General features: G+C 40.9%; 1 protein-coding gene and 1 long non-coding RNA gene across 2 annotated transcripts; both read left to right on the plus strand.

The window, feature by feature from the left end:
* The first annotated feature begins 9,803 nt into the window (after window positions 1-9,803).
* On the plus strand, window positions 9,804-10,607 carry LOC136481115 (proline-rich receptor-like protein kinase PERK13). The gene has a single exon (XM_066478479.1). The coding sequence runs from the start codon at window positions 9,804-9,806 to the stop codon at window positions 10,605-10,607; it is 804 nt and encodes a 267-aa protein (XP_066334576.1).
* A 680-nt stretch (window positions 10,608-11,287) lies between these two features.
* LOC136484416 (uncharacterized) lies at window positions 11,288-11,642 on the plus strand. Its single transcript, XR_010765938.1, has 3 exons — window positions 11,288-11,322; window positions 11,409-11,501; window positions 11,594-11,642. It is a non-coding gene; the product is annotated as an uncharacterized lncRNA (long non-coding RNA).
* Window positions 11,643-12,310: the final 668 nt, after the last annotated feature.

The raw sequence follows: 12,310 nt of genomic DNA on the forward strand, positions 1-12,310 counted from the left end.
ACAATGAAGGAAACATCGATGAGATCAAACAATATAGGGATGCTAGATGGGTAACTCCTCTAGAAGCCTTGTGGAGGATATATGGTTTTGATATAATTGATAGGTCCCCTTCGGTGTTGTCCTTGCAACTCCATCTTCCTAACATGAACATGGTGTCATTTCACCAGCGTGAGGGTGTTCGACGAGTGCTTAATCATCCAGGTGTTGAAAGGTTGATGCTTACAGCCTACTTTGAGAAGAACAACACATCTGAACATGCCCGCGGTATATTGTATCGGGACTTTCCTAAGTACTATAAGTGGGACTCATAAGGAAAATCATGGATTAGGAGGGCACAAACGAATCATCTAAGACAGATCAGAAGAGTTGTATGTGCCAATCTAGCCAAAGGGGAGCATTAGTGTCTTGGGGTTCTTCTAAACCACATTGCTGGTGCAACCTCCTTCACTAATCTAAGGACAGTTTCTGGAGTACTCCTACCGACTTTTCGTTAAGCTACGGAAAGAAGGGGCCTCATTGAAGCGGACAACACACTGTGCGAGGGCCTTGCTCAAGCTACTCAGTAGATGATGCCATATGCACTACAAAGGCTCTTTGCAACAATCTTGGTATTTTGTGAGCCGAGTGTTGTGTTAGAACTCTAGGAAAAGCACAAGGAAGCAATGTCAGAGGACCACAAGCACAATAACTAGTCTAGCTTCGTAGTGCAGCAGATGGTCCTTCTAGATATTCCAAAGTTGTTAGAATCAATGTAGAAGGACATAAAGATGTACCCACTTCCTGATATCGACGACACATATGATCTGTCTAGCGATATTCCTAGGGAGATTTTCGAGGAGGCTAGCATTAAGGCAAGCATTGATGACATGGCACTATCAAAGACCCTTAATGAGGAGCAGTAGTCTACCTATAATGAGATTATGTTTGCTATTGATAGCGATCATGAGGGTTTCTTCTTTGTGGATGGACCTGGCAGCACCGAAAAGACTTATCTATATAGGGCCATGCTCGCTCCTATACGTAGTCGGGACAAGATTGTCATGGCAACAACAACATCTGGTGTTGTAGCCTCAATAATGCCTGGTGGCAGAACTGCCCACTCGTGCTTCAAGGTTCCCCTCACCATCAATGATGGGGCCTTTTGCAACTTCACAAAATAGAGTGGTACTACTAAGTTGCTTCGGACCGCATCCCTTATTATTTGGTACGAGGTGACAATGATGAAGAGGCAAGGTGTCGAGACGCTAGACAACAAGCTCCGTGATATCATGGACCGTCCTAACCTGCCATTTGGGGGAAGATTGTGGTGTTTGGTGGAGATTTTAGGTAGGTTCTCCCAGTTGTTCGAAGAGGGTCTAGGGCTCAAGTAGTCAGTGCCTCACTACGGATGGCGTACCTTTGTAATTGTATGCAACATTTCAAACTGATGTGCAACATGAGGGCAAAGAGCGACCCATGGTTTGTAGAATACTTGCTATGCATCGGGGGAGGCTCTAAGGAGGCTAATGGTGATGGTGAAATCCGCCTTCCTGATGATATGTGTATCGCGGACTAGGGAAGACAGTGATCTTGATACATTAATTGACTGCATATTCCCTGCCCTCAATGTCAATATGTCAAACAAGAGCTACATCACCTCACGAGCGATATTATCTACGCAGAACGACTAGGTTGATATGATTAACATGAAGATGATAAGCCGTTTCCATGGGGATGAGATGGTGTACCATAGCTTTGACAATGTGGTGGATGATCCACACAATTACTACCCATCTGAGTTCCTCAACAGTTTGACCCCCAACGGTCTTCCTCCACATGTGTTAAAGCTCAAGATTGGGTGCCCGATCATATTGCTAGGGAACATCGACCCTACAGGTGAACATTGCAATGGAACGAGGCTGGTGGTTCGCGGGTTCCAATGAAATACCATAGATGTAGAAATTATGGTGGGGGACAATGCCGGAAAGTGAATCTTCCTACCCCTAGATTCTGTTATGCCCCTCTGAAGATGAGATGTTCCCATTCCAGTTCAAGAGGAAGCAGATTCCTATTAGGCTCAGTTTTGCCATGACTGTTAACAAGGCACAGGGACAGACTATCCCCAATGTTGGTGTGTATTTGCCTGAACTAGTGTTCTCCCATGGTCAGTTGTATGTTGCGCTATCTAGAGCCACCGCCAGATCGAACATTAGGATTCTTGCCGTCCCACCCAATGATAAGAAGGATAAGAAAAAAAGACAACAATAAATGGTACATACATGAAAAATATTGTCTACAAAGAGGTCCTAACTCCATGAAAAGGTATTGTCTTCTATTTTGTACAACTATTATATTTCTTACGTATGTTTCCTTTGTTACTAACATTTGGCATATCCATCTGTATTTTAGGTAATTGAAGAAGTATGAGAACAATAGGAGACAAGTAGCATATGATGACTTGTGGACATGTTACTGATTGGATGTACTCATTATATAATAATATACATTCAATAAGTATGTGTGAATTTATATGTTTGATTTGTAACGTGGTATTATGTTTAACATGCCTCTTTTCTTCTATGGTTAATATTTAGCTTTATGTCAAATAAATTGTTAATGAATGGATGAGATTTTACATATGTTCTACCCGTACGGCTATCTATCATGAGATCATGTGTACCCGTAGCAACGCACATGCACTCAACTATTCATATTTCCTTGAACCTGATTATGGTTTCATTTTTATAATAATCCACCAAGAATTGAAGTTGGACAATATTCTGCTTGAGATTACTACAGTGCTAGAACTAAAATTTTCAGCTATAAAGATAAAGGAGACCTTAATTGTTTCTACTAAATACTTTGTTCCCTTCTGTCAATGCTGATTAATCGAGCAATGTGTTGCTCCTCAATTTTCAGATGATTGTCTTAACAAGTTCCCTGTCTACTACAATGGTCTCTTTAATAATTTTATTGAAATTTCTGTTAGGTCAATAGATAGTCTCTTCATTATTTTTTTAACAGTGATGATAAGAGGTCCACCGGTGTTGCAAAACGTTGTTATTCAGTTTGCAACATTAGTCGAGTTTGAGTTAGATGGGATATTGCATATGATTTTTAACACTATCAGAGATGCATACAAATAACATGTTTTGATGACACTTTAAATCTCTGGCATCTTTGGAACCTACTGTTGGTACTTCTTAACGTCGCTACTAAAGATAGCAATGGTGCTAGAAATACTGGTGGTATTTAATGTGACTTAGAAAGATATGAAATTCTGCAAGCACACAGAATACCATTGTAGCATTTCACCCAAGAGTATTCCACGTATCATTATTTATATTTTTACCACTGGGAAGGTCTGACAATGAATACTGATAACTTATACTTATGATGGATCAATGAACTGACCACTAACTCTAAACAGGGGTAAGCCAAGAGATATAATAATATATGAAATGATAAATGTAACACTCATACTCCAATAGATGGCAATAGCAAAGTCTAAGTAGAAACGAGAAAGGTTAATTCCTAAGTTATTCTAGTAACAAGTCAAAGCATACAATGATGTGCATATATACTTAGCAATAGTCAAAGATCACCTCTATATCATGCATTAGGGACATTACTAAAGAAGAGCAAGAATAGAGCTTGACTACTTCCCTTGCAAACGGTTCCTACTTGGCCTACAGACAGAGGTGGACTACAAAGGACTCAACGAGGCTGTCACCCCCGCGATCTACCACACGATCCGGAATGTAGGGTGCATCCGCAGGTAAATAACGTATAAGCACCACGCTTACACAATGTCGACCACTCACCCTATTCATCAAGAAGAATGAGCGCTTTGCGATCCTATGCATAAATATAATGATAACTCTAACTACACCAAACATATAATCAATGCAAACTAAGAACATGTAAACTAAGAACATGGCAAATATGAAGAATAATGTCATAGCAAATGTATGAATGATAAAGGATCGGGATCGGGAACTCAAGCTGGAAGCTTGACTCTCTAGATCTAACTTAGCTAGCTATGCCTATGAGTGTTTGTGTAGGGAGCTTTAAGGTTGAATGATCTCTAGGATTCCACCGAATGATTCGGGACGATTGGAATGGATTGAATGCCCTCTGGAGGGGGTAGGGGGGTCTCCTTTTATAGGGGGCACCAGGCACCCTGTGGTCCCATGAATCCGTGGCAACGCATCATCTCATCCCTTGATACGAACCGACCTTGAGCAACGACGTAGATTGGATCTTGGAGGTGGTGGCAAACCAACGTAGGAAGGAGGGGCTGCCCTGTGGGCCCCATAGGCTGCCTGGCCTACAGGTGGGGCCGACCGGCCTCCCCTGTGGCGGCTCGGGTCGGGTCATGGTGGATTTGCTTCTTGAGTGTTCTGGAGTCTTCCTAAGTTAGTTTCACCGCGGTTTGATGTGATTTGCTTTAACGAATAGGTCCACATTGACGGTTTTCTGATTAAATCCTCCTGCAAACACAGATTCACCAAAACTTATGAAATTCATTAGTTTAAACCATGTTGGTGATCTTGTTTATCCAATTTTGCATGCTATATTGATGGTAAAAATAGAGGGTTAACTACCGTCAACACCTACTGGGTGTCGCACCCCATTAGAAGATACACTACTATAGAAATCATTTTTGCTGGCACGTTGTTTTTTTTTCACAGGCGGTTCACAATTTCATGATGCCAGTACAAAAAATAGGGTGGGCCCAGCAAGAGAACCGCCTGTGTAAAACAATTTACACAGGCGGCTCTCCTATCTCTACCGCCTGTGTAAATACGTGTATTTACACAGGCGGTTTACAATGACAACCGCCTGTGTAAATACCATTTACACAGGTGGCTGACATTATAAACCGCCTGTGTAAATACAGGTATTTACACAGGCGGTAGAGATAGGAGAGCCGCCTATGTAAATTGTTTTACACAGGCGGTCCTCCTTACCAACCGCCTGTGTTAATGCTGCTATAAATTCCCTTCGTCCACCTCCAGACAAGAACAGTTACTCACGTGCTGTGTGCACAGTGGCGGACAGAGAAGTGGCGATTCCAAGGGGGGGAGGTTTTGAACTTCATTTCTTTGGTGAGAAACTTCCAAAAGGTTAGTTAGTGTCGTTGCCGCCATTTTTTTTAGTGATTCTTTGGTTCAATTCTTGTATTGGAGGTGCTCTAAATCTAGGGTTAGGGTTAGGGTTCATAGCTAGGGCAAGAGAGAGAGTTTTAGCTATTTTTTTTGTAAATTCATAGTAAATTGTATCTTGCTCGGATTATAGAAAATAAATACTTTTTAGAATTCTTGTGAGTAGATCTATGTAATAGAATAATGATTAACACTTTATAAAGTCTTGTCAATTGTTATACTTATTTCCTGTAATTATAAACTGTGAATTAATTTAGTTTTTTAATCTACGTACTTAGGGTTTATGAATTAATTTAGTAGTTAATGTTTTGTTAATTAGGGTTAGTTATTATTGTCTATACTTAGGGTTTGTTAAATAGGGTTAGTTATTATTTCATGTACCTTAGGTTTTTCAATAATTTTTGTTAGTAATTGATGGTTTATTATTTAGGGTTAGATATTTCATGTACTTAGGGTTAGTTAATTAATTTATTTAGTAATTAATGGTTTATTAATTAGGGTTAGTTAGTATTTCATGTACTTAGGGTTTGTTAATTAGGGTTTGTTATTTTTGCTTATACTTAGGGTTTGTTAATCAAGATGCCATCTCCGTTTAATTAATTCTTATAATTATAAAAATGAGTTTAAATAATTATTTAAATTTTTTATTTTGTAAATTCTGTAAGAGGTAGGTTTTCATATCTATTTAATTGATGGAGGATAGAATCTTAGTTATGAGGGGTTATTTTCGTTTTGTTTTTAGAGTGACATACAATATTTTCCTAACTAATTACAGATAAATATGGAGAGGTCATTATGGATGTACAACTTATCAAGATTAGAACCATCTTATGTAGTGGAGGTCCAAAAATTTATTGATGCCGTGAAGATACATGCTCAGAGAACAAAGGCGAAACACATATGTTGTCCATGCGCAGACTGTAAAAATATTGTGGTATTTGACAATGTGGAAGCAATCACTTCTCATCTGGTTTGCAGAGGATTTGTGGAGGACTACTTGATTTGGACAAAACATGGTGAGGGTAGTTCTACACCTTATATGCGGACAACTGACAACACTGCAAGTAACATCAATGTGGAGGGTCCAATGCCATATCCCAATGAATGTGATGCTATGCCAGATATCAATGAAACCCATCATGCTATGCCAGATGTCAATCAAACTCATAATTCTACGTCCGATGTTAATGAAACTCAGCATGTTAACACTGATGCCATTGAAGATGCAGATTTCTTAGAGGCAATAATGAACCGTTGTGCGGATCCATCAATATTCTTCATGAAGCGAATGGAAGCCTTGAAGAAGGCAGCAGAAGAGCCTTTGTACGACGAGTCGAAAGGTTGTACCAAAGAGTGGCCGACACTATGGGCTGTTCTTCAGTTTTTGACGATTAAGGCTAGATATGGTTGGTCCGATGCTAGTTTCAATGATTTATTGCGTGTACTTGGAGACCTTCTTCCTAAGGAGAACAAAGTGCCTGCTAACACGTACTATGCAAAGAAGCTAGTCAGTCCACTTACGATGGGTGTTGAGAAGATCCACGCATGTAGAAATCATTGTATTCTATATCGGGGTGATCAGTATAAAGACTTAGACAGTTGTCCAAACTGTGGTGCTAGTAGGTACAAGACGAATAAAGATTATCGAGAGGAAGAGAATGCAGCCTCTGTTTCTTCAGGGAGGAAGCGAAAGAAGACGCAAACAAAGACTCAACAAGACAAACGTTCAAAGCCCACTAGCAATATCGAAGTGGACTATTATGCGTTGAGAAGAATTCCTGCATTGGTGATATGGTATCTCCCTGTGGTTGATCGTTTGAGGTGTTTGTTTGCAAACCCTGATGATGCGGAACTTATGACCTGGCATGCTTCTGATGAAAGGAAAGATGATGGAAAGTTACGACATCCAGCCGATGCAAAGCAATGGCAAGAATTCGATAAGAAATATCCAGACTTTGCCGAGGATCCACGAAATGTAAGGTTTGCTCTGAGTACTGATGGAATGAATCCATTTGCCGAGAGGAGCAGCACGCACAGCACATGGCCAGTGATCATGACAATATACAACCTTCCTTCATGGTTGTGTCAAAAAAGAAAATATCTTTTGCTAACCATTCTTATTTCTGGACCTACACAACCTGGAGTTGATATGGATGTATTTCTAGAGCCCTTAATGCAAGAGATGCAAATACTATGGGAAGTGGGTGTGAAAATGATCGATGCGTTCCGCAAAGAGACATTCACACTGAGAGCAATTATTATTGTCACAATTAATGATTATCCTGCTCTCTTCTCATTATCAGGCCAGTTCAAGGGAAAGGTTGGTTGTGTAGAGTGCATAGATGGAACATGGCACGTGTCTCTTCCTCCATCTAACAAGATAGTGTACATGAGGCATAGGAGGTGGCTACCGGCAGGCCATAAGTACTGCTTACAAAAGATGAATAAGTACTTTGACAATATGGATGAATCAAAATCTACTGCTCCATCAGGTTATAGTAAAGGGCACAGAGTGTATAAGATAGTTGAGAATGTCAAGTTTGTGTTTGGAAAAAAGACCAAAGATGGGAAACCAAGAAAGGTTGTGAAGGCAAATGAGGGGGACACATTCAAGAAGAAGTCTATTTTCTTTAAGTACTTGTCGTACTGGAAAGACTTAGACGTACGACATGCGATCGATGGTATGCATGTTCAGAAGAATGTGTTTGACAGCGTAGTTGGAACTTTGCTAGACATAAAGAGCAAGACAAAGGAAGGTCTCAATTCACGTTTGGACATGCAACATTTAAAGATCAGAAAAGAACTTCACCCTGTACTCCTAGAGAATGGGAAGTACCATCTACCGGCAGCAAGCTATAACCTGAACAGAGAGGAGAAACATGCAATGTGTGTGTGGTTGAAGAATTTAAAAGTTCCATCTGGTTTCTGCTCCAACATAAGGAGTCTTGTTTCGATGAAAGACTTTACACTCACCAACTACAACTCACATGATTGTCATGTAATGCTGACCACTTTTCTTCCTATTGCCATCAGGGCTATAAATCCAGTGTTCTTAAAGATGGCAATCACACGGTTGTGCTACTTCTTCAATAAGATATCTGAGAAGGTAATTATCCATGATGAGTTAGAGTCCCTACAGAAATTTGCTGCAGAGACATTGAGCCAGTTGGAGATGTGCTTTCCCCCATCGTTCTTTGATATCATGGTACACCTTATTGTTCATTTGGTGCCTCAAATTGAGGCATTGGGCCCCATGTATTTCCATGAAATGTGGACGTATGAGCGTTTCATGTCAATATTGAATGGCTATATGTCAAATCGTGCTCATCCGGAGGGTTCCATGATAGAGGCATACACTACAGAAGAGGGCATTGAGTCTGGAGGACCATTATGTAATAATCTCCTAAAAGACCAGGTATCAATTGGTTTGCCTCCGTTGCAACATGAGGGAAGGCTTGGTGGACGAGGGAGGATGGGACGGAAATCATTCATCCCGCCAGATTACAACATAGTCCTAGAGGTACATTACAGCATACTACAACAACTCATAATAATGGACCCATTCACCAAGCAGCACATGAAAGAGCTTCGTGAGGAGAATCCAGGATGCACAAATGATTGGGTACACAAGGAACACAAGCGTCGGTTCACCGCATGGCTAAAGAATTTGGACATGACAGATGAATCAGAAACCATCAAGATTTTAGCATCTGGACCATCAAGCCAGGTCATATCATGGCAGAGCTATGACATTAGTGGCTTCACATTTTCCACCAGTTTTAGGGACACCAAGCGCATGGCATAGAATAGTGGCGTTCAATGTGAGGCTGTAGATGATACAACTGGTGAAGAAACTACATACTTTGGATTCATTGATGACATATGGGAGGTTGAATATGGTCCACGCCTGCAGATTCCAGTGTTCCGATGTCGATGGGTTCAAGATAAACATGTCACTGTGGATAACTATGGCCAAAGAGTTCTTGATCTAAGTAAAGTAGGTTACAAAGATGATCCGTGGATCCTTGCTAACCGTGCTGCACAGGTGTTCTATGTGGAACAAATTCTATCTACGAATGAAAAGAAAAGTACCCAAAAGCCAAAGCACGTAGCAATCCCTGGAAAGCAACAAATTGTAGGAGTTGATGGTGTAATGGATTTAGAGGATGTTAACCAGTTCAGCGAGATGTCTCTTTTTACAAACTTTGAAGAAAAGATCAAAAATGTGGAGAAAAGTATCCCGCAAACCTCTTTGCCCTGGGTGCGCCATGATGGACAAGGAAGGACTGTAGCACGCTAGATTGTTTATCATGTAACTAATGTATCACTTATCATTTGTACCTAATGCTACTCTTTCTTATTAAGCAAGATGTTTACATTTCCCCTTGTTGTATACCTTTGGACTATGATATTATTTTCTAACTTAATTAAACAAATCTTAATTAAAACCTCTTTCCCCTTCTCGAGAGTGGATATGAAGACGACTTCATCGACATCCCGACCTCTGAGGGTATAGAGAAGCTTGGACAAGCAATCAAGAACTTCATACAATGGCCGAGATGGTACGTAAGGTTGATTGATCCACCAACGGCACCCTCTCCACCAGTGCATCAAGCATCCCAAGAGGCCGAAACAAGTCAACAGCCAGCATCGCCAATGCATGCCCCAGCATCCTCGTATATTTATGAGCCACCGTCGTCATCCCCAATACATGATATGTCATTCTCGCTGGATGAGCTCGAGGGGCCAGCCAAGAACATGCCTGAGCAGCAGACTCCGCCAGCCAAGAAGGACACAACACCAGAGAAGGAGGTAGAGCAAACTCCCCCGCCACCACCAAAGCAGAATGAAGATGAGCAAACTCCCCCGCCACCACCAAAGCATAAGGAAGCAGAGCAAACTCCCCCACAAGCACCGGCCTCCAAGAAGGCAAAGAAATTTCCAATTCCAAAATTGGTTTCTCCCTATGAGCCAAAAAAGGGGAAAGCAGCAGGCACAGTTCTATTTCTGAAAGGGCTTGGAAAGCAGTGGACGGCACGAGTCGTTGAGCTCGAACCGTCACAGAATAAGGAAGCCGCCGGCCAAGCAACTGAAGCCGTGCCACCAACAAAGGAAGCCCCAAGTGGCGATGTACATGTCGAACCGCCATCAAATACACCATTGACCCTTAAGGATATAAGAAAGCCAATGGTTGATGATTATGTCAATGTCCCCAGTAACTATGTGCCCAGAAGGCCTATGCTGCAATGGACGGTGCTTGAAAAGGGTCCATGGACGATAAAAAGGTTTCATGACTGGTACATGAGAGCAGTGAATGCTGGCCTGCATGCAGTTAGTGTTGACATACCAGCAGACGTGTTTGCTACTGGCAAGGATAAAAGCGGGGCATTTGTTACCTTCGAGGACATGCACCTACTGTTGAACTATAGGAAACTTGACGTCCAACTCATTACAATCTGATGCCTGTAAGTATCACTCATGCACACACATTGTTATTATTAAATTTGGAATGTGATAAACTCTAATATGTGGATGTTGTATGTAGTTTGCAAGACCACGAGCAGAGATCGTTAACTACAGGATCGATGGTCGGTTACCTGAGTCCAATCAGGTTACAAGAAAATATGCACAAATTTGTACTTACAAATGAAGATAGAGCAAAGATAGAGAAGGACAAAACACCAGAACAAGTTGCAGAAGCTGTAAAGGAATTGCAACGAAAATACGAGGACAAATATGCCCTCTATCTCGGTAGAGCAATGCTGAGATATAAGTACAGGGATTTTATATTGGCACCCTACAACTTTGGGTAAGCGTGACCTCGTATACGTACTTCAAATTATCGTGTTAACCCTAAGTACATGTGTCGCTCACTCGTTTATTCATGCAGTGACCATTGGATTGTTTTTTATATTTATCCATTCGAAGGGAAGGTGCTTGTCCTAGACTCCTTACATTATCCTCCTCAGTCGTATCAAACATTCCTGATTCATTTAGAAAGGTGAGCCAACATGCAACCACATCCGTACTTATATGAATTAGAGTTTCTAAATAACTATAGTGTTTTATATTCGATATCTACAGGGCATGGCGGTTTTATAAGAAGCAAAAAGGACCGGTCGACACCGCCCGCTCAGATCCTAGTGTGCCATTGACGATACAACACCATTATCCGGTAAGTTGTCCGAACACATATCATCATATAAATAATACACAAGGCATGACAATTTTAGTTTAATCTTTTGCTCATTAATTACATAGTGCCACAAGCAACCACCTGGATCGGTCTACTGTGGATACTATGTGTGTGAGTTCATAAGGCAGCGGGGACGATACGTCAGGGACAAAAATATGGTAAAAAATATCTATGTATGAAGTTTTCTCATTAAAGTTGGAAATATTAATATTGGACATGTGTCAATGATGCTTTTAAACTTTGTTTCCAGCCGAGAAGCAAAGGAAAGGACGTGCCATTCACTCCAAAAACTATGGAAGATATAGTAGCAGACTTGTGCAGTTTTATTATGAGAGAAATAATTCCAAGTACCGGATCATATTTTTATGAAGCCGGTGATTTAGCAAGTGAAAGATTTAGAGCGCTGACAGACCTAGCAGGTCTAAACTTGAAACGAAATGACATGTAAACACCAAATGGTTGAACTCATAACATGAAATGACGTGTATTATATGTAATTTTATGCTTGATGTTTGATTTCATGTGTACACATCTGTAATATTTATGTGTTGTATGTATGATGCAATTTTATGGTTCATGTTTGCATATCTTATATATATATATATATATATATATATATATATATATATATATATATATATGTGTGTGTGTGTGTGTGTGTGTGTGTGTGTGTGTGTGACAAATATAGTACAGTGTGGAGGCAAATATTAAAATTTGAAATAAAAAAAAATAATTACACAGGCGGCACACAGAGTGAGCCGCTTGTGAAAAATGGGTTTTCACAGGCGGCTGACAAAGTGAGCCGCCTGTGAAAACCCTTTTTTCACAGGCGGCTCACAGCCCGCCGCCTGTACTGTGGGCCGATTAGTACTGACCCCTAGTACAGGCGGTGGACTTGGCCGCCTGTATAAATGCCTCTACCACCGCCTGTGAAAACGTTTTCTGTACCAGTGATATATCCAACAAC

This window comes from Miscanthus floridulus, chromosome 9 (assembly GCF_019320115.1).
Source record: "Miscanthus floridulus cultivar M001 chromosome 9, ASM1932011v1, whole genome shotgun sequence".
NCBI classification, from domain to species: domain Eukaryota; kingdom Viridiplantae; phylum Streptophyta; class Magnoliopsida; order Poales; family Poaceae; genus Miscanthus; species Miscanthus floridulus.